This window comes from Erinaceus europaeus, chromosome 2, assembly GCF_950295315.1.
Source record: "Erinaceus europaeus chromosome 2, mEriEur2.1, whole genome shotgun sequence".
NCBI lineage: Eukaryota > Metazoa > Chordata > Mammalia > Eulipotyphla > Erinaceidae > Erinaceus > Erinaceus europaeus.
The window spans coordinates 198,323,029-198,349,317 of NC_080163.1; the positions used below are offsets into that span (position 1 = coordinate 198,323,029).

Sequence of the window (26,289 nt, forward strand, 5' to 3'; positions counted from 1 at the left end):
GTCCTCAAATGCATCGTGGGGTCTAGATCCTGGAAATGCAGTTTTGAGACGTCGTGTATAGTAAATGCTGTTAGTGCCTGCTCTTCATCGCTGCCTGGGTAATTGTCGGAATTCCCTGCTTTCAGGTTTGAGTGTGAAAAGCTGATTCTTGTCGGGGACCCCAAGCAGCTTCCCCCGACTATTCAGGGTTCTGACGCAGCTCATCAAAATGGATTGGAACAAACTCTCTTTGATCGACTCTGCTTAATGGTATGACTGCCAAATCTCTAGAGAATTATGGCGTGATGGTGATGCACTGTGTGGATCAATAGGAAATGACAGTCTGAAGAGGACCTAGTCATTGTCCTAAAACAGTCAGAATTGGATTGGTTAGAAGGTGCTCATCTTAAAGATAGCCAGCCCCAAAATGTCAGAGCCCCGCCTTTTATAAACAGCATCTTTGCCCTATGTGTTTCCATAGTGGAGAGTAAGTATATTGCTTCTGTTCTAAAATTTAAAAGCCTAAGGGTCAGGAGACAGCTCACCCAAGTAAGGCAAACGTTTAGCTTATCATACCTCATGTGAGGCCTGGGGTTCAATCCCTGGCATCACATGGGGGCACCTTTTTAAATTTTTTTATTTTGACAGGACAGAGAAATTGAGAGGGGGAAGGCGGAAGTAGAAAGAGAGAGGGAGATAGACACCTACAGACCTGCTTCACCACTCATGAAGCTTCCCCTCTGCAGGCGAGGAGCAGGGACTCAAACCTGGGTCCTTGCCCATGTTAATGTGTGTGCTCAGCTGTGTGCGCGACCACCCGACCCGTTTTTTTATGAGCCACCAAACTCTCCCAAACACCTGTACCACCGTATATATATCCGGTAGCAATGTCCAAGGACTCCAGTTTCTCTACAGCGTCTTCAACACCATTCTTTTGGATACTAGCCTTCCTACTGGGGAAAAAGTTGTCGCTTATTGTGGTTTCCCTAATGACTAATATGCCGGGCGTCTGTTCATGGCCTTATTTGCCGCTTGTGTATCTTCTCAGGAAAGATTCAAATCCTTTTCCCATCTTAAAATTTGGATCTTTGTCTGCCTGTTTATGAGTTATACAAGTTCCTGACACTTTTTAGATATTATGTCCCTGATAGATACATAATCTGCAAATAATTTTTAAAAATTTATTTTTACTACTAAATAGGGACAGAGAGATTGAGAGGAGTAGGGGAGATAGCATGGGAGAGAGACACCTGCAGCCCTGCTTCACCACTCGTGAAGCTTCCTCCCTGCAGGTGGGGACCAGGGAAATATACTGTGTGTGCTTAACCAGGTGTACCACCACCCAGCCCCTGCAGATAATTTCTCACATGCTACAGTTTGTCTGTATTTTCATGTTTCTTGATGCACAAACAGTTCCTTTAAACTTTGTTTTCATTTATTTTTGCCAGCAGGGTTATTGGTGAGGCTCAGTGACTACACTGAGTACCTATACAAACTCCACCATCCCCAGTGGCCATTTATTTATTTATGTATTCATTCATTCATTCATTCATTCATTTTTTTAAAATTTATTTTCCCTTTTGTTGCCGTTACTGATTTTCATTGTTGTTGTAGTTATTACTGTTATTATTGATGTTGTCATTGTTAAATAGCACAGAGAGAAATGGAGAGAGGAGGGGAAGACAGAGAAGGGGAAAGAAAGACAGACACCTGCAGACCTGCTTCACCACTTGTGAAGAGACCCCCCCCCCCCCCCCCGCAGGTGGGGAGCCGGGGGCTCGAACCGGGATCCTTTCGTTGGTCCTTGGGCTTCGCGCCACGTACGCTTAACCCTCTGCGCTACCGCCCGACTCCCTCATTCATTTTTTAATAGAAGGTAAGATCGTGAGAGGGAGAATGGGTGAAAAAAGAGCGACATGAAGCACTGCTCCACTGCTTATGAAGCTTTCCCCTTCTAGGTGGGAACTGGGGGCTTGAACTTAGGTCCTTATGCACGGTAACGTGTGTGATCTACCGGGAGTGCTACCACCTGGATCCGATTTTCTTAAAAAGTTTTTTTAAAAGATTTTATTTATTTATTAATGAGAAAGACAGGAGAGAGAGAGAGAGAGAGAGAGAGAGAGGAAGAACCAGACATCACTCTGGTACATGTGCTGCCAGGGATTGAACTCAGGACCTCATGCTTGAGAGTCTAGTGCCTTAGCCACTGTGCCACCTCCTGGACCACTTAAAAACTTTTTTTTCCTGAGAGAGACTAGAACTCTGCCTGTTCCTATGCAGTGCCAGAGAAGTTAGTGAGGCACCCACTGAGCCACCTTCCCAGCTGCAAAGGCTCTTAATTTTATTTATTATTATTTTTTAAAAATATTTATTTTATTTTTTATTCCCTTTTGTTGCCCTTGTTGTTGTATTGTTGTAGTTATTATCGTTGTTTGTTGGTATGCATGAGACCCCTTCTGTTTCATTTGGTTTAAATCCCCCCTGCTTAATATTATTCTATTTACATAACCACTTCATTCTATTTACATAACCACTGTTAACAAGTTCCACCCTCCCTCCAGGGCATTTGTGGTTCAGTGATCCGGATTCTCGCCTAATCTGCCCCCTCTTTGTCACACTCTGATTTTCACCAGTCACTTTTCTCTCCACCCTCTCTATGTCATATCCTGTTTCCACCTTACTTGGCAAGTATATATAAAGACAGCATTGTGAGTTTTACTGTACCTTGAGTTTAGCTTAGCTCGTCTTAGATTGTGCTGCGTCCTGCATGAATAAAGAGATACTGCCTACAGCTCAACCATGAGTCCCTGGTCGTCTGTTACCCGCCGGTGAAGCCAGCCCGGCGAAAACAACATAGCCCAGAGAAAACAACGGTTGTTGTTGTTGGATAGCACAGAGAGAAATGCAGAGAGGGGGAGAGGAAAGATAGACACCTGCAGACCTACTTCACCGCCTGTGAAGCGACTCCCCTGCAGGTGGGGAGACAGGGCTCGAACTGGGCTCCTTATGCCAGTCCTTGTGCTTTGCGCCACCTGCACTTAAAGGGCTCTTAATTTTAAACTTTAGCTCCCCCCCTCCGTAATGTTTATGATTCTTGTGTCACATTCATGAACTCTCCAACATCATGATGATCCTCCCAGTGATTTCTTTTAAGATTTCATAGTTTTAGTGCTTCCATTTTTGCCTTTGATCCATTCTGAGTAGGTGGTGGGAGTGGTCAGCCTCATTCTTCTGTTTTGCCAGGACCATTTGTTGAAAAGACGGCCCCCCCAAATAGTCATGGCACCTCTGTCAGGAATCAATGGACTGTCCACAATCCCCAGCTGGTGTCAACTGAGATTAGTTACCCAACTCTGTGATGGTGCAAAAGGGATACACATTGAGGAGAAAGTGCCCCGTGGTTTTGAATTCTGGTCTTTTCCTGGGCAGTGCCATGTTCTCATGGACTAGCCTGCTAGTTGGTCAGCTAATCCTGAGCGCAGACCTCCCAATACCTGTCAGTGTCAAGTGTGGTCGGTCAGTTTTGGTTAGTGGGTTTTGGGCATCCCATCAGGACTATAAAAAGTCCATCTGTATCCTGCTTCAACACTGTTTGATTTTGTGATATAGTAGTGATTGTTCATTTTTTTTTTTTATTTTGATTCTATTGTATCATAGTTATTCATTTTCTGGCAACACCATATGATCACCTTTTAGGGTTTTGTAATCCTATGGAGTCTTTACACCGTCATCATTTCTTCTTTTGCTTTATTGCCTCTTCTCAGGGCCACAAGCCAGTGCTGTTGAGAACCCAGTACCGGTGCCACCCAACCATCAGCGCTATTGCCAATGACCTGTTTTACGAAGGGAGCCTCCGGGACGGCATCGAGGAAGCCGATAGGGGCCCTTTGCTCGAGTGGCTGCCGACCCTGTGCTTCTACAACGTGAAAGGGCTGGAGCAGGTGGCTGGGAGCTCACAGCTTTCAGGGTTCCAGTTTGGTTTCCCTTGTTCTTGGATTCTTGGAGTCTTTCTGGGAAATGTAATTCAGGCTCTGTTTCTTATTCCAGGTTGAAAGAGATAACAGCTTTCATAACGTGGCAGAAGCTGCTTTTACACTCAAGCTGATTCAATCACTGCTTGCGAGTGGGATAGTGTCCTCTGGGATTGGGGTGATAACATTATACAAATCCCAGATGTACAAGGTTTGTATTACATCGCGGTGCCTATCATAGATTAACTGTTCTACATTCACAGTACAAAATTTGGTATTTGTTGTTTGGGCTTGGCTATATATATACATACATATATATATATATATATATATGCTTGTAAAACTTTGGGGATTATAGTCAGCATATTAAAAGAGAAGCTTCCTGATTTCTGTCTGGTTTGGCTTTTTTTTTTTTTTTCCTTTTGTAATTAAATGTAGACCTAACAAGGCCTAATTAAATTCAGTTTACAGCTGTTGGGGCGAAAATGCAAATAAAAAAATTAGAGGGAAGAAAACATGGTGCATGCTTTGTGTTTGGAGACAGATGGGATCGCGTCTCTGTTTTCCACCTTTCTTTCTTATTACATTTGAGCAGGAAATCAAAGTTAGATACCAGGCTTTCATATACACACGAGCCAATCATGCCCAACCTCTTTTTTACTTTTTACTCTCCTACTAGTTTTCATTATTGCCAGCTCTAAACAAGCATATCCAAACGGAGTTGCCTAGAATTAGGTAAACTACCACTTCCAGTTTTGTTTTGTCACTGTGGTTGCCGCCAAGTGATTTATCTTTTTTGGGACTGGATGAGTCTGGTGAGACAGTGTGAGATGGGGAGACTGTCTGGGAGAGACAGAGAAGGGTCCACACCGGTCATTGGCCATGGAGTTCAGAGCAGGCCTGTGGCCCTGGCCTTGGTGAGCCCGCAGCGCTGCCTCTTCTGTCTGTCCTCCAGCTCTGTCACCTACTGGCTGCTGTGGGCTCAGAGCAGCCGCCCGTGAGGGCCGTGCAGGTGTCCACCGTCGACGCATTCCAGGGGGCCGAGAAGGAGGTCATCATTCTGTCCTGTGTGAGGACCCAGCAGGTCGGGTTCATTGACTCGGAGAAAAGGATGAATGTGGCCTTGACCCGGGGAAGGCGGCACTTGCTGATTGTGGGGCACCTGGCGTGCCTGAGGAAAAACCGGCTGTGGGCCCGCGTGATCCAGCACTGTGAAGGTAAAGCCACACCCTGTCCAAGCAGGACTCACGGCTGGGGCCAGTGCCAGGGTGGGGACCGAAATGATAATACTTAGGGCTGGGGGGCTGGGGAGAAAGCATAATGGTTCTGCAAGAAACACTCATGCCTGAGGCTCTGAAGTCCCAGGTTCAATCCCTAGTACCACCATAAGCCAGAGCTGAGCACTGCTCTAGTAAAAAAAAAAAAAAAAAAAAAAAAAGGATAATACACTCTTTCCTTCTCTTGATCTCCCCCTTTCTTCTCAGCTTTTCTCTGTCTCTACACAATAAATACATAAATTTAAATAAATATATATTATATGTGTACATATAAAAATCTCACACCTGATCTCTTTCTTGCTTTTTTAAAAAAATTTTGTTAAGTATTTTATATATATATTTTTATTTTTTTATTTTTGAGAGAGAGAAAGACACAGAAACACCAGAGCACTGCTCAGCTCTGGCTTATGTTGGTGCCGGGGATTGAACCTGGGACTTTGGAGCCTCAGGCAAGAGAGTCCCTTTGCATAACCACTGTATCCCCCCCACGCTCTCATTTTTTAAAAAAGTACTAGAAGTCTTATTTTACTAGAGCACTGCTCAGCTCTGGCTTAAGCAGGTACTGGTGATTGAACCTGGGGCTTAGGAGCCTCAGACATGAGATTCTCTTTGCATAACCATTATGCTCTCTACTCCCACCCCACCTGATACCTCTTGAAGGAAGGAAGGATGGGCTGCAGCTTGCAAGCCAGTGTGAGCTCCAGCTGGACCGTCTCCTTCAAGCTTATTCCGAAAACCAAGCAGAAGAGAAACAGAGGAAAAAGAGAGACAAAGAAAGCTAAAAATCAGCTTCATTTGTAAGAAGACATGATCTATATGTATGTAAATCCAAGTCAACTTTACATGATGTATTTTCTCATTAGCCCAAAGTCTTTCTTACAGAAAGAAAAAGTTTCATGATCTTTATGTGACATATCAGATAAACACCTACAAAAAAAAAAAAAAAAAAGACCTTTACAAAGTTGATAATACTATTGTTAAGCTATGGATAGTAATATATTTTAAGTCTTACTAATAAAAATAATTCTCTCCCTTTCTTTAATTTAGTTATGGCTTCAAAAAGATTTTTTTAAGGAGAAGGGAAGATACTACTTTAAGAATAAGTGAATGTCAGGGGGCTGGGCATTGGCGCACCTGGTTAAGCACACATATCACTATGCTCAAGGACTCAAGTTCAAGCACCCACTCCCCAAGCAGGGATGCTTCATGAGCGGTGAAACAGGTCTGGAGGTGTTTATCTTTCTCTCTCCCTCTCTCCCTTCCCTTCTCTTCTCAATTTCTCTGTCCTGTCAGATAAAACAGAAAGAAAAAGAAACAAAAAATGGTCACCCTGTACTTTTAAATATTTGAGCAAAATAAATAAATAAATAAAGATCTCAGATATGGAAATGCCAGTGCAGATCCTAAAGCTTCATGCTCTTGACTGGTTTAATTTCAAGACAGCTGTGAAATAGATTTGTACTAATTCAATTTCTTTATATTAAATAAGAGTGAAATGGAAATGGGTGATTTACTTGGCAGATATTGAAGCATGGGAATGAGATAACCACTCTAAGAACATTAGCTCCACACTGATTTGAGATGTCTGCTTTGTAATTGGCCGTGAGTGAGATCCGTGTTCCGCTCAAGTTGTGTTTTTGGTTTATATTAACTGGATGTGATTATACAGAAAGGGAAAACACAACCCAAGTGGCCATGCAAGCCTGCGAGTTCCTTTCAGCAGAAACACTAGTTAGTTTGGCAGCTTAAAAAACTGCTTTTCCTAATAGCTGATTTTACTGACTGTTACTTTTTCTGTATACCTTTTATTTTCTGTTATTATTGTTGTTGTTGCTATTATTATTAATTTGGATAAAGACAAAGAAATTGAGAGGAAGGGGGACTTAGAGAAGGAGAAAGAGACACCTGTAGCCCTGCTTCACCACTCATGAAGCTTCTTCCCCCCCCTCATGAAGCTTCCCCCCTACAGGTGGGGATCAGGAGTTTGAACCATCTGCATGTGTCTCTCTGTCTCTCTCCCTCTATCTTCTCCTCCCCTTTCAATTTCTGTACTATCTAATAAATAAATAGACAAAAGGCTACCAGGAGCAGTGAATTTGAAGGCTACCAGGAGCAGTGAATTTGTTGTTCAGGCACCCAACCCCCATACTGACCCTGGTGGAAGAAAAAAAGAAATACACATAAAACTGGTATTTCTATTCACAGATGGAAATCAAGGAAACAACTGGTTTACAACTGCACCAAGGAAAAGATAAAATATTTTAAAATAAACTTAATAAAGGAGGGAGTCAGGCTGTAGCACAGTGGGTTAGGCGCACGTGGCGCAAAGTGCAAGGACTGGCGTAAGGATCCCGGTTCGAGCCCCGGCTCCCCACCTGCAGGGGAGTCACTTCACAGGCAGTGAAGCAGGTGTGCAGGTGTCTTATCTTTCTCTCCCCCTCTCTGCCTTCCCCTCTTCTCTCCATTTCTGTCTGTCCTATCCAACAATGATATCAATAACAATAAACAAGGGCAACAAAAGGAAATAAATAAATAAAAATATATTTAAAAACTTAATAAAGAAAGTGAAAAGACCTTTACAATGAAATCAAAAGACAACTTTTACAGGGTTTATTTATTTATATCAGAGCACTGCTCAGCTCTGACTTACTATGAAGCTGGGGGTTGAACCTGGGAACTTTGGTACTTCAGGCATGAAAGGATTTTTGCATAATCATTATGCTATCTCCCCAGCCCTCAAAAGACATTTCAAAGTAGAAGACACAGAAATGGAAGGATATTCTGTGTTCATGATTGGAAGAATCATCATTGTTAAAATGGTCATCTTGCCTAAAGCAAGTCATAGATTCAGTGCAGTCCTTGTCAAAATCCCAACATCTTATTTAAGGAAATATAACAATTTTAAATTTTGGAATGACTCACCAAAAACCATGACTAGCCAAAGCAGTTCTGTGAGGAAAATGGAGGCATCATGTTACTGAACTTCAAACTATAGTACAAAGCAAGACTAGTTCAAACTTTAGTACAAAGCAAGACTAGTTCAAACTATAGTACAAAGCAAGACTAGTTTAAACTATAGTACAAAGCAAGACTAGTTCAAACTATAGTACAAAGCAAGACTAGTTCAAACTATAGTACAAAGCAAGACTAGTTCAAATTTTAGTACAAAGCAAGACTAGTTCAAACTTTAGTATAAAGCAAGACTAGTTCAAACTATAGTACAAAGCAAGACTAGTTCAAACTATAGTACAAAGCAAGACTAGTTCAAACTACTATAGTACAAAGCAAGACTAGTTCAAACTATAGTACAAAGCAAGACTAGTTCAAACTATAGTACAAAGCAAGACTAGTTCAAACTACTATAGTACAAAGCAAGACTAGTTCAAGCTATAGTACAAAGCAAGACTAGTTCAAACTATAGTACAAAGCAAGACTAGTTCAAACTACTATAGTACAAAGCAAGACTAGTTCAAACTATAGTACAAAGCAAGACTAGTTCAAACTATAGTACAAAGCAAGACTAGTTCAGCTGCTCTAGTACCGACACAAACGCAGGTACTCGCTCAATAGGAGAGAGCCCAGATCCCAGAAAGAAGCCCACAGATATGTGGACGTTTAATACAGGACAGAGGCATCAAGCCCACACAATGGGGAAAAGAAACCCTCATTGACAAAGGGTGCTGGGGAAACTGGACAGCCACATGTGAGAAAAAAAATAACACAATTCAGTATCACTTAATGCTGTACACAAAAATTAAGTGAAACTGGACTAAAGATTTGGAAACCATTACATGCATGGAAAAGGACAGAGGTGAGGGGGCTGGACGGTAGCACAGTGGGTTAAGCACACATGGCACCAAGTGCAAGGCATAAGGATCCCAGTTCGAGCCCCTGGCTTCCCACCTGCAGGCGGGTCACTTCACAAGTGGTGAAGCAGATCTGCAGGTGTCTATCTCTCTCCCCCTCCTCTGTCTTCCCTTCCTCTCTCAATTTTTCTCTGTCCTGTCTAACAACAATGACAACAATAATAATATCAACAACCACGATAAACAAGGGCAACAAAGGGAAAAAATAGCCTCCAGGAGTAGTGCAGGCACTGAGCCCCACTGATAACTCTGGAGGCAAAAAGAAAGAAAGAAAGAAAAGGACAGAGGTGATATTCTCTAGGACCTTGGAATCAGATTTGTACATCTAACTCCATTAGCGAAGGAAACTGAAGCCAAAGCAAACAAATGGGACTACAGATGGAAGGGCTTTTACACAGCAAAAGGAAAAGGAACTAGCATGTGCGCGCGCACACACACACACACACACACACACACACACACACACACACGGCAGGCTGGAAGTTTGGAGAAGGTATTTGCACATTATACATCTGACAAAGGGGTTCATGTCCCAAATATAATAGGAAATTACAACTCAACAGAAAGTCAAATGAAGTTTGAATATCTACTTCTCCAAAGAAGACACAAAGATCCCGCTTCCCCAGAGACCCACCCTACTAGGGAAAGAGAGAGGCAGACTGGGAGTATGGATCAACCAGTCAACGCCCATGTTCAGCGGGGAAGCAATTACAGAAGCCAGACCTTCCACCTTCTGCAACCCACAATGACCCTGGGTCCATGCTCCCAGAGGGTTAAAGACTAGGAAAGCTATCAGGGGAGGGGATGGGATATAGAGATCAGGTGGTGGGAATTGTGTGGAGTTGTACCCCTCCTATCCTATGGTTTTGTTAAATGTCTCCTTTCTTAAGAAAAAAAAAGAAGAAGAAAAAGACCTAAAGATAGCTCACAAAGAATGCCTAATGTGGGTGGGCATTGGTACACCTGGTTGGGTGCACACGTTATGATGCACCAAGATCTGGGTTCAAGACCCCACTCCACACCTGCAGTGGGGAAGCTTTGAGATGGGTGAAAATAGGTCTGTAAATGTCTGTCTCCCTCTTTTATGTCCCCAACCCTCTTGATTTCTCTTTGTCTCCATTATATATCCCACTGTCACTTGTTATTTGGGAAATACAAATCAAAAATACATTAGGATTCCACCTCACACCTGTGAGAAAGGAACTCTGCTACAGCTCCTATGGAAAATAGTATAGCGATTCCTACTTGGGGCTGGTGAAATAGCTCGCCTGGATAGCTCAGCCCCCACCACACTGAAGGAAGCTTTGTTGTTGTGATCTCTTTTGCTCTCTGTATCTCTGTCTCCTTTAAATTTTTTTTTCTTTTAATCTTTATTGGATGGTGACAGCCAGAAATCGAGAGGGAAGGGGAGACAGGGAGAGAGACACCTGCAACACTGCTTCACCACTTGCAAAACTTTTCCCTTGCAGGTGAGAACCCGGGGGCTTAAACCAGGGTCTTTGCTCATTGTAACATGTGCGCTCAACCATGTGCACTGCCCCACCCCACCCCTCTCTGAGAGAATAATAGAACTACCTTATGGTTTAACAATCCTACTTCAAGATATATCCAAAGGAGAGGAAAACACTCTAAGGTACATAAACATACCTATACTCATAGCTGCCCGGTTCACAACAGCCAAAAATGTGCAATCAACTCAAATGCACAGATGACTAAATACTGAAGCTCTGGGATATGTGTGGAGTATAGTCAATGGAATATTACTCTGCTATTAAAATGATGACATCATTGCCTTTGGGGACAAAACTAATGGAAGTTGAGGTGGTTATGCTGAGTGATATAAGGAAGTGAAAGAAGATGACTAGATGGTTTCCCATATTTCTGTGGACTATAAATAAACTTGCAAAAAATAATAACAAAACTGACTCTTGGATTCTGAAAGCTAGTGGTTACTAGAAATGGGGAAAGGTGGGGAGGGGTGATTAGAAAGGCCTGGGAACATGACTGCAGATGAGGACCTAGTGGGGCTTGCATTGTTATGTGGAAATGTTATGCATATACAGACTATTATATTTCACTGTCGACTGTAAATCATTAACACACACACACACACACACACACCCTCCCCCCGTAAAGAAATTTTAAAAAAGAAAGGTGATTTGCTGTACAGTATCTTGTATATAGCTGTGCTATTGGATGCTTCTAATCTACTTGGTCTAGGCTTTTGTGAGAGTCCACGTATCAAATACACAGCTCCCAGAGGGATAGAGAATGGGAAAGCTATCATGGGAGGGGGTGGGTTATGGAGATTGGGTGGTGGGAATTGTGTGGAGTTGTACCCCTCCTACCTTATGTTTTTGTTCATTAATCCTTTCTTAAATAAAAAATTTAAAAAAAAAAAAAAAGGTGAGAGAGAGAGAGAGAAGGGGTCCAGCGACCTTAACCTGGCGGGGCCCACCAGGGGGCGCTCGGACCCCGCAGGGCGCAGGTACAGGCCAGAGGCCCTTGGGGAAGGGGTTACCTGAGACGCAGGTGTGACGGGGAGCAGCCTCTAGGGGGCGCCCTGGCGCGCGCGCGCGCGCGCGCGCACACACACAGGCCGGCTTGGGGGTGTATCTTCCCAACCCGTCAGCTCCCGGGTGCAGATGGGGGAGGGAGGGGGCGGAGAGAGGAGGCTCCAGCGAGCTGAAAGCCTCCTTTAAATCACCGCTGACACCTCAGCTCCGGCCCCTAAAATCTCAATCAACAACCCATTAGGGCTCCGCCAGAGGAGGAACAAACCCTCGATGAAGTGCATTTATACGGGGAAACCCCCCCAACCCCTTTTCTTTCACATGCTAAGTGCATTGCGGCATTTGAAACCTCCCAGCCCGCAGCGCCCCCCACCCCCACCCCTCTGGTAAATATGAACGATGCTAATCATATGTCATAGCACGTCCCGGCCAGGGCCGGGAGAAAGAAAGCCTTCAGATTTGGGATCACTGCTTCCAGACAACAGCTTCATCAGCCGGAAAGTTGGGTGTGGTTTTTTCTTCTTTTTTCTTTTTCTTTTTCTCCTCCCCACCACTCCCCCTCCACCAGCCTTCTCCTGGATTTCCACACTCAATCCCCTCTTTGTCTGCAGGAAAATGCACTTAGGCTCCAGCCACCCGCCTAAGTGATTCACTCTGGATTTTCTTGGTTGAATTTAGGATTGTGGATGTGACTTGTGAAGGTTTTGTCGGGGAACCGGGAGCGTGTGTATAAAGACATGGGGCGGGGGGCACTGGTTCAGGGGCGCTCTGTCGCCCCCTCCAGGCCCAGGGAGCCTCGGGCCCAGCGCCTCCCACCCGCCCACCCCGCCCTCCAGTGAGGGCACCCGGTGCACCCCAACCCCCATAAAGATGGGGTTGGTGAAGAACTGTTACCCGGCATTTGGAGTTGCCAAGCCTCACTCTGGATCTTGGGAGACAAAAGTTCTCTTTTATTGTCTGTACAAATCGGGGTTTTCTGGTTTACCACAATTTTTTTTTTATTGGGAGAGGGGTTTCTTGACTAACTCAGAAGAAGGGGTTTCTTGACTAACTTTCCTCGCTGTCAGCACAGCACACCAAAGCCAGATTTCTTTAAAAAAATTTTTTTTTAGATTTACTTTGGAGAGAAATTGAGAGGGAAAAGGGAGCTAGAGAGCATTGCAGCCCTGCTTCATTGCTTATGAAGTTTCCCCCTGCAGGTGGGGACTAGGGGCTTGAACCCCGGTCCTGTGCATGATAGCATGTTCCTTCAACCAGGTGCATCACAGCCCTGACCTCTCCCTTTCTTTTTCTTATTTATTTTAATGAGAGAGAAGGGGGGGCAAGCTCTGCTTAGCTCTGGCTTATGGTAGTGCTGGGGGTTGAACTTGTAACCTCAGAGCTTCAGGCATGAAATACTTCTGCGTCACCATTATGCTGTCTCCTCAGCCAAAAGCCAGATGTCTAATACTCAGAGGTTTAGACTAAAGCACAGGAGAATAACCCACTCTGGGCAAGAAGAGCCACAGAGTTAAATTATGACCCCAGGAAGTTCAATAACACCCTCATCTAGTTGTTGGTTTAGTTGTGTGTGAGTGTATGGGTGGGGGGGGAGTTGGTGGCTAGAAATCGTGTCTGATTTGGGCATCCCATTGTCCCCCAAATTAGGACTGGGCATGGGGGAGTGCCCATTAGTATGAATTCAGTGTGGGCTGAAATGGATGTGTTAAATGGATGAAATAGCTGACTGGATGAGTTAAAGTTTAGATTAACCTCTGGGAGTCGACGAAATTGCTGAATTGGGGAGCACTGCTTTGTCTTGTACATGATGCAGGCTCAAGCCTGGCTGCCACTGCACTAAAGAAAGTTTCAGTGCTGTGGTCCCTTTCTCTCTCTCTCTCTCTCTCTCCCTTCTTCAGTGCCTCTCCCCCTTCTCCCCTTCCCGCTCTGTCCCTCTCCCTCCCTCTCTTCATCTCCCTCTTCCTCTCCATCTCTAAAACATAAATCTAATATGCACATACATACACACACATATATATCCTAGGAATCAGGAAATGGTGCGCCTGGTTGAGCACAGATGTTACCATGTGCAACGACTGGTTCAAGCCCCTGGTCCCCACATGCAGTTAGGAAGCTTTGCAAGCATTGTAGCAGGGCTGCAGTTGTCTCTCTGTGTCTCCTTAAAAGTTTTTTTTTTGGGGGGGCCAGGTGGTAGCACACCGGGTTAAGCGCAGATGGTGCAAAGCACAAGGACCAGCATAAGGATCCCAGTTCGAGCCCTTGGCTCCCCATTCTGCAGGGGGATCGCTTCACAGGCTATGAAGCAGGTCTGTGGGTGTCTTTCTCTCCCCTCTCTGTCTTCCCCTCCTCTCTGTTTTATCCAATAATGACAGCAATACAATAATAAGAAGAAGAACGATGAACAACAAGGGCGACAAAAGGGAAAAATAATCTCCAGGAGCAGTGGATTTGTAGTGCAGGCACCAAGCCCCACTGATAACCCTGGAGGCAAAAAAAAAAAATTATTAACTTTATTTATTTATTGGATAGAAATAGTCAGAAGTTGAGAGGGTAGGAGAGAGACCCCTGCAACATTGCTTCACCATTTGCAAAACATGGTGGGGACTGGGGGCTCAAACTTGGGTCCTTGTACACTGTAACTAGTGCGCCCAACCAGATGCACCACCGCACTAGCCCCTGTCTTTCCCTATCTATCCACCTTCCCTCTCAATTTCTTTCCTATCAAAATGAATTCATTAATTAAAAAGTCCTCTACTAAAGATCTGGATTTGCCCCAAAGGTAGCCTTTCAACTGATGCCTTCTCTCTCTCTCTCTCAAATATATTTTTATTTATTACTGTATAGAGGCAGAGGGACACCTGCAGCCCTGCTTCACCACTCATGAAGTTTTCCCCGTGCAGGTGGGGACCAGGGGCTTGAACCTGGGTCCTGGAGCATTATAATGTAGCATTTAACCAGACTGGCGACTGCCTGCCCTTCTTTTTCTCTTTCCCTTTCTTTCCTCTTCCTCTTTCTCTTTCCAGCAGTGGAGCACTGCTGCTGTTGCTTTTCTTTCTCTCTCATGGGGATATAAGAGGGAGAACTCAGCTTTCAGTCTTTATCTACCACTCTGAATGTGTTTTGTGTTTTGTGGGTTCAGACCCTGGGGATGGGGGAGAGAGGGAGGAGGAGAAGGAGGAAGAGGAGGATGCCACCAAGTTTCCTTTCTGTCTGTCCACATCCCTCCATACACAGCACCTCACCCCACCCCCTTTCTCCACGCCCCATGCTACAGAGGTGGTCAAGCTCCCACCGCCTTTCAGAAAGAAAAGGGCCCTTGAAGTCTTGAAGATGCCCAAGGACAACTTGAATGACATCAAAAGGCTGCGTTCCCATAGCTGTCCAAGCACGAGAGGTCCACGCCGGGCTCTCTGTCCCTGGACAATTGGGTCACTGAAATAGGGAATTAATTATCATTGGAGAGTGGGCGACCCATTCAGCCCTGGCTGCGTTTTATTAAACGCCAATATAAATAACAAAACAACTCTTGTGGGCGCGCTGGCCCGACATGCCAAAGGAAGGATTAGGCCGGATTAGCAGCCTCATGGCCCAGAGACTTTCTGACTCAGGGCTCGGGCTCTTAATCGTGTTTGTCTCCAGGTTCAGCGATTAGTGCTCTCTCCCCTGCACTTTCCCTGAGTGGCCGGTGGCCCTTTTTGCAGGCACGGAACAGTGGGGGTGGGGGATAGGGGTGTAAGATCTGATCTCCCCTGGATGGGGGGGTTAGCCCCACACTGGAGACCTACATTCTGAGAGTTGTCTGGGACTGGTTTCTCTCTCTGAGAGATGTCTCTGGGGAATGAGGAGAGGCTTGTGCGGGTGTTGGGGACAACCCCCCCACACACACATGCACACAGGATTTGGGAGGGAGACAGAGCTGCACCTGCTACAAAGGCCACTGCCTGCACCCCGCCCCTCCCTGCATACTCTGGGCAGCCCAAGTTTGGGGTGTGGGAGTGTGTGTGGGGGGTCTCAACCCACAATGACCCTCCCTCCTACACTCAGACAGTAGGACTGGTGCAGCCAGGCAGTGGGGGCCCCTGGGAACCAGTGTGGGGACAGGATGGGGGGGGCATTCAGCAGGGAGTGGTGGCCTAAACTGACTTGGTTATTTGTCCTGGGACCCAGGGAAGAGTGAGGCAACCCAGCTTCAGTGCATGGACCCCTGCCCAAGTGCTGTGCACTGTTCCAGGCCTGGCATGGAGTATATGTGTGTGTGTGGGGGGGAGTTTTACACTAGCTACCTAGACCCCAGCGTTTGAGGGAACCTCAAAGACGGTCGGTCAGTATTGGCTGCCTTGCCCTGTGCCTTATGGGGGTGTTTCTAGGATTGTGGACTCAGGCTGGCCACCCAAAGGGTCACTGGCATGCAGACAACCCCCCTCCCTCACCTCCAGCAGGGTAGTTGGGGGAGGAGGCATTATAGAGGGGGGGCAGTTAGCAGGGCAGGCAGACTTTTTGTTCTTTCTGCGAGGGTGCTCCCCCAGGCCCATTTCACCTGTGGAGTCCAGCAGAAGGGTCATGTATCCCCTCTGGCCACGTGTGAGGTCGGGGTGTGGACAGGGCCTCACTGCCCCCACAGCGCCACCACCCCTCAACTTGAAGGCTTATTGGGTCGTCTCAGAGTTCAAGCTTCTCAGAAGCCACAAAGGCTTTTTTAGAGCTCTACCCCTCCTCCTCGAACCACCCCCCCCCCCAACTCCACTTTTCTCCCGGCTATATATGCACAAGGAATAGGGAGGGGGGCTTTTCTTTCAGAGGCCGAAGGGGTGCTGGGGAGGGGTTGAGTCTAAATCACGGTGCTCCCATTTCTCTGGTAACTGCTGCTTTGAGCTTTTGTTTTCTGAAAGGATTGCAGGCCAAGAGAGAGCCGGGGCTGGAGACGAACAGTTTGACCCTTGGGGACAGTTCACGCTCTGGACAGGGGGCACCCCTCCCCCCTCCTCTGCACGACCAGTCAGACCACACAAGTGCCTCTTGAATGTACTTAGCTTAAGAGAGTGCTGCGAGTGACCAGGAAGGGAGGAGGCTTTGCAGATATAAGTGAGAATCTGGGAGGCCTCTGGCACCTGTAGTGTAACCGGCCAAGAGGGGTGCTTCTGCTGAGGACTGGGGTTGAGGCCTCCTCAGGCAGCTCAGCAGCCCCCAGAGAAGACCCTGTCCCCAAATTATATTCGCTTTAGATTCACCTGGAGTTTGATGTACATTTTTTTTTTTTTGTCCACAAGCTTAAGGAACTTTCTCTTGTTTTTTGTCCTGGGGGAGTCAGTGGGGGAGTATTATTTCCTTTGGAAGGACATGAAGCTTGCCCTAATAGTTTTTTTTTTTGTATACTTAACTATACAGCTGAGCATCCTAAAACCATAATGCCTTGAAGAAGCATAAAGAATGGGTAATCTGGGGAGTGAGGCGGTAGCATAGCGGGTTAAGTGCAGGTGGCACAAAGTGCAAGGACCAGCGTAAGGATCCTGACTCCCCACTTGCAAGGGAATCACAATTGGTGAAGCAGGTCTGCTGGTGTTTATCTTTCTCTCCCCCTCTCTGTCTTCCCCTCCCCTCTACATTTCTCTTTGTCCTATCCAACAATAATGACATCAATAACTACAACAATAAGTACAACAATAAAACAAGGGCAACAAAAAGGGAATGAATATATAAATAAATAAATAAATATAAAAAATAAGATTAAAAATGGGTAGTCAGACACCCCAATTCTGCCAGCCATTGCTAGCAGAAAGCACCCGGGATTTGTTTTGTCTGAAGATATTATGGGTGAGGATCCAGGCTGTTTTTCTTTTTCTTTCCTCCAGGGTTATTGGTGGTGCTCAGTGCTGGCACTACAAATCCATTGCTCCTGGAGCCCCCCCCCCCCAATTTTAATAGGATAGGAGCAGAGAGAAATTGAGAAAGGAGGTTGAGATAGAGAGGGAGAGAGAAAGACAGGTCTGCTTCACCACTTATGAAGAGACCCCCCTCTCTGCCGATGGAGAGCCAGAGACTGGAACCAGGATCCTTGAGTGGGTCCTTGCTTCATACTATGTGTGCTTAACATGATGTGCTGCCTTATGCCACCACCACCACCAACAACAACCACCCCCCCCACCCCCCCCCCCGCCTCCAGGATCTTTTCTTTAAGGCTATTTAACCTCTATTTGTCATCAGATCAAACCAGTACTCCTAACCAAACCGAGATGTTAAAACATGCCACTCAAAGAGGCAGATCTCTGGGCTGGGCACTAGCGCACTTGGTTGAATACACGTTACCATGGCTAAGTACCTGGGTTCAAACCCCTGGTCCTCACCTGCAGGATAAGTTTCATGAATGTTGAAGCAGTGCTGCAGCTCTCTCTCTCTCTCCTCTCTCTCTCTCTCTCTCTCTGTGTCCCTTTCTATCTTCCCTTCCTCTTTCAATTTCTCTCTGCCTTTACCAAAAACAAACAAGAAACAACAAAAAAGAGGCAAGTCTCCTTGGGCACCAAAGCAAACCTGCCTTTGAACCCACCCACCTACCCCCATTCTATTAATCTTTCTCCATTGTAGCTCCTAACTCCCAGGATGAGGTACAGATATCTGACCTGACACCAGCATTTATCCTCCATCACATCCTCAGAACCCAGCCAGCTCAGCCTCTGCTAAGTCACTGAAAGCCACAGCAAAAGGTCTCCTCTACCCTCTCCCTCTGACTCTCTCTGACAGGGGAGCCAAGCCGGGTTCTGTTCACTCTTAGAACGGGCTTTCTCTTGTCTTGGGAAAGGAAGGGTCTTTATGGCCTGTTGAATGGCCCAGGCCAGCACTTCTGCTGTCTGTCCCCTGGCTTTTGGTCACTCTCTCTTTGAAGCCAAGTTGTAAGCCTGCAGGTGCCAGGTTTTGAGACCTGGAGCTGCAGGTGCTGTCTCTTCTCTCTCTCTCTCTCTCTCTCTCTCTCTCTCTCATTTATGCACTTTTGACACCTGGCCAGAGGTGGGAGGTGGGGAATAAGGAAGTTTGCTTCCAAAGTACAGAGCATGAATAGCAAAGGGCAGAGGTTTTGGAACCATCTGGAGACAGAGGGACGCTGGGGGTGGGTGGGGTTTTTCTACCCTGTTTCAGCTGGCACTTTAAATCCTGCCAGAACAGTGTCTTTCTAGAGATTTATTTATGATAGAAAAAAAAAAGTGGAAAAGGAGAGAGAACCAGAGCATCATTCTGGCACATACGATGCTGGGGCTTGAACTCAGGACCTCAGGCTTTCAGAGTCTAGCTTCTCCCAGCGCACCCCTCTCACCTCCACCCTCCCCAACTTCTGGGCTGGACCCAGCACCTGCGACTGGAAGGACTGTTCCCACGTTCCCACCCCCACCCCCCACCTCCAGACCTGCCCTGGGCTCTTTCCAACAAGCTCACACCAAACTAGCCAGGAGGCTCTCTGAGGAGCACCACCTCTCATATACCCGCGGGCCCCCAGTTGTACTGTCCAGACCGGCTCAGGTCCGGTGCCCCGCACTCGTGACAGAGTAGGGACTGGAGTGGGGGGGGGGGGGCTCTGGCTATCAGCCTGGGTGACTGGAGGCTGAGTACAAAGGGGTGGGGAGAAAGGGTCTCCCATGCCCCAGGGTCTACAGCTCTTCCCTCCACTGAGCAGCAGGCAGAGGGGGCATAGGCCACCCCTCTGAGATGTACATCTCTCTTGTACATTTATTTGTTTATTTGTTGCCTCTAGGGTTATTGCTGGGGCTTGGTGCCTGCACTATGAATCCACTGCTCCTGGAGGCCGTCCCCCCCACCCCTTTTCTTTTTTGCCTTTGTTGCCCATGTTGTTATTGCTGTTGTTGGATAGGACAGAGAAAAACCGAGAGAGGAGGGGAAAACAGAGAAGGTGAGAGAAAGATAGACACTTGCAGACCTGCTTCAGGACCTTAAGCAGGTCCTTGCACTTCGCACCACCTGCGTTTAACCCGCTGCGCTACCGCTCGGTCCCCGAAAGCCCTCTCTCAGTTTGGGGGACAACGAGAGGGGCTGCGTTCCCATAGCTGCGCACCACCCCAACCCGCGTCCCTGCACCTGCAGCTTGCAGCCTCGCGCACCCACCAACCCCCCACAGCCTGGCCCCTAATGAGCGGCTGCGATGCAGCAGCGGGCGCGTGGCTCGCAGGGCCCCCGGAGGCGGGGCGCCCCGATTGGCCCGGCCGCGCCGCGCCGCGCCGCGCGCCCCATTCAGCGCTAAATGAGCGGCACGCTCCGCCGCGCCCCCGCCAATCACCGCCCGCGGCCGCGCGCATATAAGGGGCCTCCGGGCCGGCGTGTGCCCGACCCGCAGCCGCCGCCCCCAGCAGCGTGGATGGTCACCAGGAGTCGCGTGCCAGCCCGGGGACTGACCGACGGACAGAAGCGCACAGCCACGCGCCCCCCGCGGGGAGCCCCCTTTTGGGAACCCCCATCGCCCGCCAGCCCCTACTCAGGAACCCCCTTTCCAGGAACCCCCACCGCCCAGGAGCACCGAACCAGGAACCCCCATTGCCCGGGAACCCCCAACCAGGACTCGACCTCCTGGGAACCCCCACCGCCCAGGAGCACAGAACCAGGATCCCCCCCACCACCCAGGAATTCCCATCCAGGAACCTCACACGCCGACGACCCCCACCCAGGACCCCTCACCTCCTGGGAGCCCCTACCCAGGAGCCACACACGCCTGGAGAGCCCCACCGCGCGGGAGTCTCTCCTCCCCGCTGCGCTCCTCCCCGGGAGGCATGTTCGTGCCCGCTGCGCCCCCTGCGCCCCCGAAGGAGCCTCCCGCACTGGCGCTGCTGGGCCCGGCCTCCCCCGCCGCCGCCCGGGGCCCGCGAGCCTCCAGCGCCGACGCCGCCGACCAGGAGGGGGGCCCGGGCGCGCGGGGGGCGCGGGGCGCGGGGTTCGAGCTGCGGCGGCGTCCCCCCAGGGCTCGGGCCGGGACCCGCGGTGCCAGGTCGGCGGAGAGCGCGCAGCGGCTGCGGAGGAGCCGGCGACTCAAGGCCAACCGGCGGGAGCGGCACCGCATGCACACGCTCAACGCGGCGCTGGACGCGCTGCGGGCGGTGCTGCCCAGCCTGCCCGAGGACGCGCGCCTCACCAAGATCGAGACGCTGCGCTTCGCCCACAACTACATCTGGGCGCTCAGCGAGACTCTGCGCCTGGCGGGACACTGCGGCCGCGGGGGGTCGCTGCACCCCGACCCCGGGCCCGGCCCCGCGCCCAGCCCCGCGCCCAGCCCCGCGCCTTCGGGCTCCGCCTGCGCCTCCGCCTCGCCCTACAGCTGCACCTTCTCGCCCGCCAGCCCTGCCGGCTCCGACCTGGACTGCTGGCCGCCCCCCGTGCCCCCGCTGCCCGCGGCGGGGGGCTGCATCTAGCGCGCGCCCGGACTCCGGACCTGGGGCCCCTGGAATCCCGAACTGTTGGCATCCTGGACTTCGCTCCTCCTGGACCCCCGGATTCCGGACCCACGGCCCCCTGCGCCCCCAGATCCCTAGATCCCCGGACTTCGGACCCATGGGCCACCGGACTTCTGGACACCCAAACTCTTGGGACCCTGGATCCCTCCCTCCGGATTTCACATCTCCGCCCCCCCCCCACCCCCGAACTCCTGCACCTCCGGATCGGACTGCCAGACTCTCGGACCACCAGGCCCCTGGACCCCCCTCCCCCCGGGCCTTCGGACCCCAGCCCATCTCCCCGGGCGCCTCCACCCAGACGGAGCTTCTCGTGCCACCGAAGGGGTGCACTGTGCTTACTTTTGGGGGGCTCCCTCAGCTCGCAGGTGCAGGTAGATATGACTCTCTCCTGTTGGGGGGCAGATCAGGCCCAGCGCCCCTTCCTCCCCGGGCCCTAGTGGGCTGGAGGTGCCACTGTCTGGTGAACCCCCCCAACCCACACACCCCCGAGGGCCGAGCAGAGCAGCGTCAGGCACCTGCGGGGACCCCGCCCCCCCCTTGGGCCGGGCCAGGCTGCGGGCGCTGGAACCTCACCTGTCAAACCAAACTTGCCCGCTGCTGACGTGCACTTTGTCCCCTTTCCTAGATCTGCCAGAAACCCCTTGTCCTGCCCTCCCTCCCTCCTTTCTCTTCTCCCTTTTGCCATCTGTCTCTTCGGATTTCCAAGTTGGGGGGGGGGTGTCTCGCTTCTGTTCCGAGGGCCAGGTTAGAAGTCATTGTATAATTTGTAGGCTTTTGTCAGGAATGAATGAAAGCGTGGAAATTTCGGCTGAACTCATCATCAAAAGGGGGGAGGGGTGCGGAGAAGGGGTGGGGGGCTTCATGCATTATTTATCTCGACCTTTTAGGGGAGAAGGAACTCCCCCAAGTCTTTCAAGAGATTAATAAACCAACAGAGTGAAAAACCTAAGCGGACACGCTACATTATCCGGCTGAATTACACACGTGTTCCCTCCTATTTATTATAAAGGAACTTTTCCTGGGGAAAGTATGTATTTTTTTTGTATATGCTACAGAGTTTATTCTAGTATGTATTCAATATTTACGTCTTGAAGAACGGTAAAGTTCACGTGGTTTAACTATAAATAAAAGGTCTAATTTTCATAACTTTTGTGTGCTGTTCTAACTTCCGCTTGTGTGTGACTTCTAGAAGCAGACCAGTAGTATTTTTCTGCAGTCCTCTTCATGTCTGATTGTGTGGAGAGTACTTCTATCATTCATCAATATTCCATTTACTATTATTATTATTATTGCCACAAGTGTTATTGCTGGAGCTTGGTGCCTGCATGACGCTGCTCTCAGTGGCTTTTTTTTTTCAAATGTCAATGTAATAGATTTCTAATTTATCAGCTTTCACAGGTAGACCCCCCCAACCCCCCACCCCCACGCACATCCTGATGGTGTTGGAGTTCAGAGCCCTCTCTGGTTATCTTCCGCTATCATTTCTCCCCCTCTGGGAATATGGACCAAAATGCTTTTGGGGGTGCAGAAGGTGGGAGTTCTGCTTCTGTAATTGCTTCTCCTATGGATATGGGAGTTGACAGGTGGATCCATACCCCCAGCCTGGTTCTATCTTTCCCTAGTGTGTGTGTGGGGCCTCATTTTGATAGTGAGAGGGCATTAGAAGTTTGGATGACTGATCACAGGCACATATAGAGGTATGACGATGTACTTCTGGAATGCTGTAGTACAGCAAACCAATGCTGGTTATTTAAAAAACTGAAAGACTTCTCCTGAGAGCTCACTGAATGTAGCAGCCCCAAGATCCAGCATAGCCCCAAGATCCAGCCTTCTTCATCTAAAATAAGCCTGCTTTTTAAAAATTAGTGATTTAATATTGGTTCACAAAATTACAAGGTAACGGAGAAACAGTTTCACTGTTCCCACAACCAGAGTTCTGTGTCTCCATTGTCTCTACTGAAAATAGCAATAATTCTCCTAAGGTCACCGATATGGGCTATTATTTCTATAACTATATTTACATATATTTGCCCTTCTTTTCCCCCCTATGGTCCCGCCTTCTCTTCCTTTCTAAGCCACATCTACACCTGTTACTACTTCTGAATGTTCTTCCTTTCTTCTTCTTCTTTTTTCTCTCTGGGTCTTCATGGAGTCAGAATTCAGAGGCCTCTGGTCACCTAGTCCTAACATTTTTCTCCCTCTGGGTGTACGGACCAAAATTCTTTTTGGGGTGCAGAAGGTGGGAGTTCTGGCTTTTATAATTGCTTCTCAGCTTGATATGGGCTTAGGCAGGTTGATCCAACACCACCCCACTCCAGCCTGTTCTATCTTTCCCTGGTGGGGTAAGAATGAGCCTGATTTTATACTAAATGGGGACTGTTAGTTAAAAAGAAGGAAGTGGAGGAGGGAAGGAAGGAAGGAAGAGAGAAAGAAAGAGACAGATTTGTTCATGCATAAGAGGAAGAGGCCAGAGCACTGCTCAGCTCTGGCATGTGGTGGTACCGGGGATTGAACCTGGGGGCTCTGGGCTCTCAGACATGCAAGTCCTGTGCTCTGCCCCTACACAGTTTCCCAGACCCCTGATGCCTTTCTTTCTCTCTCTCTTTCTTTCTTTCTTTCTTTTTCCTTTTCCTTTTTTTTTTTTTTTTTTTTTTTACCAGAGCACTGTTCAGCTCTGGCTTATGGTAGTATGGGGGATTGAATTTGGGACTTGATGGAGCCTCAGACATGAGAATCTGTTTTGCATAGTAATTATGCTATTTACCCCTGTCCCTGCCTCCCTGGGCATAGCCCCTTGATGGACATTGACATTGCTTCTGGGTTTGGGGCATGTTGTGGATAGAAATGCTATCAATGGGCAGGGGTAGATAGTATAATGCTTATGCAATGAGACTCTCATGCCTGAGGTTCTCAAGTCCCAGGTTCAATCCCCTGCACCACCACAAGCCAGAGCTGAGCAGTGCTCTGGTAAAATAAATAAATAAATGCTATCAACACTGGCTGGCCGTCCTTTCGTCGCTTCCCAATAAATGCATAGGAATGAAATTAATAGATCTGGGTTTTTGTTGTCTCTGGGGCGCAGACCTGATTGTTTTTCCCCCAGCTAGACTGACATTCATTCACACCTGCAATGGGCCAGCGTTCTCTGGAAGCTTCAAGTTCCCGCTGGCACTTGCTTTCAGATTCTTCCAGGGAGGCTTTCACCGGGTAGGTCCCTGTGCTTCTGATGGAGAATCAATCCATTTGAGGGGGAAAGTCTGGGGCCCAGCTAGGAGACCAGGGGAAGACAGGCTAGCCCCCCGGGTCCCACACCCCTTGCCCTGCAGCCCTGGGTGCACGGGGTACCCCAGGATGGTGGCAGAGGGAGAGGAGTTGGTGGCACCACTAGGTGAGCCTCATATATGCGCAGCCTGCACGGGAGGAGGAAGGCTCAGGCTCACGGTGGGATCAAGAAGCACCCAATTCTGATTCTTGCTGGGGGGAGAAAACGGGTATTTGCATCATCACAGGTTTGATGTGACCTGGGGACCCCAAGTCTGTTCAGGCGGGGGTTAGAGCCAAAGTGGTGGCAGTGCTGTTCCTGAGACAGTGTTGGGGGGCTCGAAGCAGCTCCCTCCCCGTTTATTTCTTCATTCATTTATTTATTTTCAAGAATCTTCATTCATGATGAAGCTTCAGAAATGTCAAGAAAAGGGTGGGAGGAGGGAGTATGAGAGAAGTCTCTCGTCCCTCCACCTCTCCCTGCTTTGGGGTGCACGGATCCCACGGCCCTCCCCCAATTCCAGAGCCTGAGCGCCCCTGGCTGAGAGGGCACCGCTCCTTCACCGCACCCCTTTCTCTTTCCGGGTTTGTTTTATTCAACCTGGGGCTCCTCTTAGGGAAGATGTCTGAGTGGGGGGGGGGGTGGGAAGCTCTTTAGTCCCCACGTGGAATCTGGGGAGCCAGGTTCCTCTCGGGACAGAACTTGGGGCTCAGTTCTGTGTCAGCAGCTCAGGATGGAGGCACAAAGCGATGCTGCCCCGGAAGCCCCCAGCTATACCAGTGCTAGCGCCCCGACTTTTAGGCGGTGCCAGAGGCGTGCGTGGGGGTGGGGGGGAGGAGGAGTCAGCCTGGACAGTGGACCAAGAGCAGCTCTCTGCACCTCACTCAGCAGGGATCTACCTCCCCTTTCCCCAGCCCTGAGCAGGAATCCCGGAGGTGGTTCCCGGAGATCGGGGCGGGGTGTGTGTGGGGGGGGGATGGGGGAGGCATGAGCCCCTGTGTGGAGGTCCCCTGGTTCTACGCCTCAGCTCACCCAGCAGACAGCACCACCTCGACTTCCTTTAGAAGCCCCCCCCCCATCCATAGACCACAGCTTTAAGGGCCATGAGTTCACAAGCAGTTCTCTTCATTCATTGCCCCTTTTTCTGACATAAAAAAATGCTATATAAAAAAATCTTACTTTTTATATTTTCTATTTTCACTCTTAACGTGAGTTACCTAGTTTGCCTCTCTTCCTCCACTATCTTCTCCTTCTCCTCCTCCTCCTCCTTCTTCTTCTTTGTTAGATAGGACAGAAAGAAATCGAGAGAGGAAGGAGAGATAAATAAAAAAAGGAGAGAGACAGAGAGTCGTGAAGCAGGTGGGAAGCAGGAGCTTGAACCGGGTCCTGGAGCGTGGTAATGTGTGTGTTCAACTGGGTATGCCATTGCCTGGCCTCCTCTATACATGGCTTATATGACTTTCGTGTTTTATTAGTGATTTAAATGATTTTAAGATCATAGGGGCACAATTCCATACAATTCCCCACCACCAGAGTTCCTCTAGGGTTATCTCTGGGGCTTGGTGCCTGCACTACAAATCTACTGCTCCTAGTGGCCATTTTCCCCATTTTTTTTTTTTTTTTTTGTTGTTGTTGGCTAGAACAGAGAGAAATTGAGAGGGGAGGGAGACAGGGACAGAGAAAGACAAGATGCCTGCAGACTTGCCTTGCTTCACTGGGGAGCCAGGAGCTGGAACTGGGTTCCTTGCACTTCCTACTATGTGTGCTTAACCCAGTGCTTTACTGGCCACCCCCAGAAGTTCCTTATTCTTAATCCCTCTGGGAGTAGGGACCAAACATCTTTATGGGGTGCAGAAAGTGGGAGTTCTGGCTTCTGCAATAGTTTCTCTGCTGGACATGAGCATTGGCAGGTGGAGCCATACCCCCAGCTTGTTTTTATCTTTCCCTAGTGGGGTAGGGCTCTGGGAAGATGGGGTTC

At 48.9% G+C, this 26,289-nt stretch overlaps 2 protein-coding genes across 2 annotated transcripts in view; both read left to right on the forward strand.

The window, feature by feature from the left end:
- The window catches only part of ZGRF1 (zinc finger GRF-type containing 1), a 56,588-nt gene extending 50,052 nt beyond the window's left edge, over nucleotides 1-6,536 (forward strand). Inside the window, exons 21-25 of the mRNA XM_060186242.1 lie at nucleotides 126-249; nucleotides 3,744-3,920; nucleotides 4,027-4,161; nucleotides 4,906-5,167; nucleotides 5,888-6,536. Coding sequence (XP_060042225.1) covers nucleotides 126-249; nucleotides 3,744-3,920; nucleotides 4,027-4,161; nucleotides 4,906-5,167; nucleotides 5,888-6,009 — 820 coding nt within the window. The 3' untranslated portion in view covers nucleotides 6,010-6,536. The remainder of the gene's footprint in view (nucleotides 1-125; nucleotides 250-3,743; nucleotides 3,921-4,026; nucleotides 4,162-4,905; nucleotides 5,168-5,887) is intronic.
- A 13,334-nt stretch (nucleotides 6,537-19,870) lies between these two features.
- Nucleotides 19,871-22,157, forward strand: NEUROG2 (neurogenin 2). Its single transcript, XM_060186492.1, has one exon. It carries the CDS (start codon nucleotides 20,372-20,374, stop codon nucleotides 21,005-21,007), a length of 636 nt encoding a protein of 211 aa, XP_060042475.1. The 5' UTR covers nucleotides 19,871-20,371; the 3' UTR covers nucleotides 21,008-22,157.
- The last annotated feature ends 4,132 nt before the right edge of the window (nucleotides 22,158-26,289 follow it).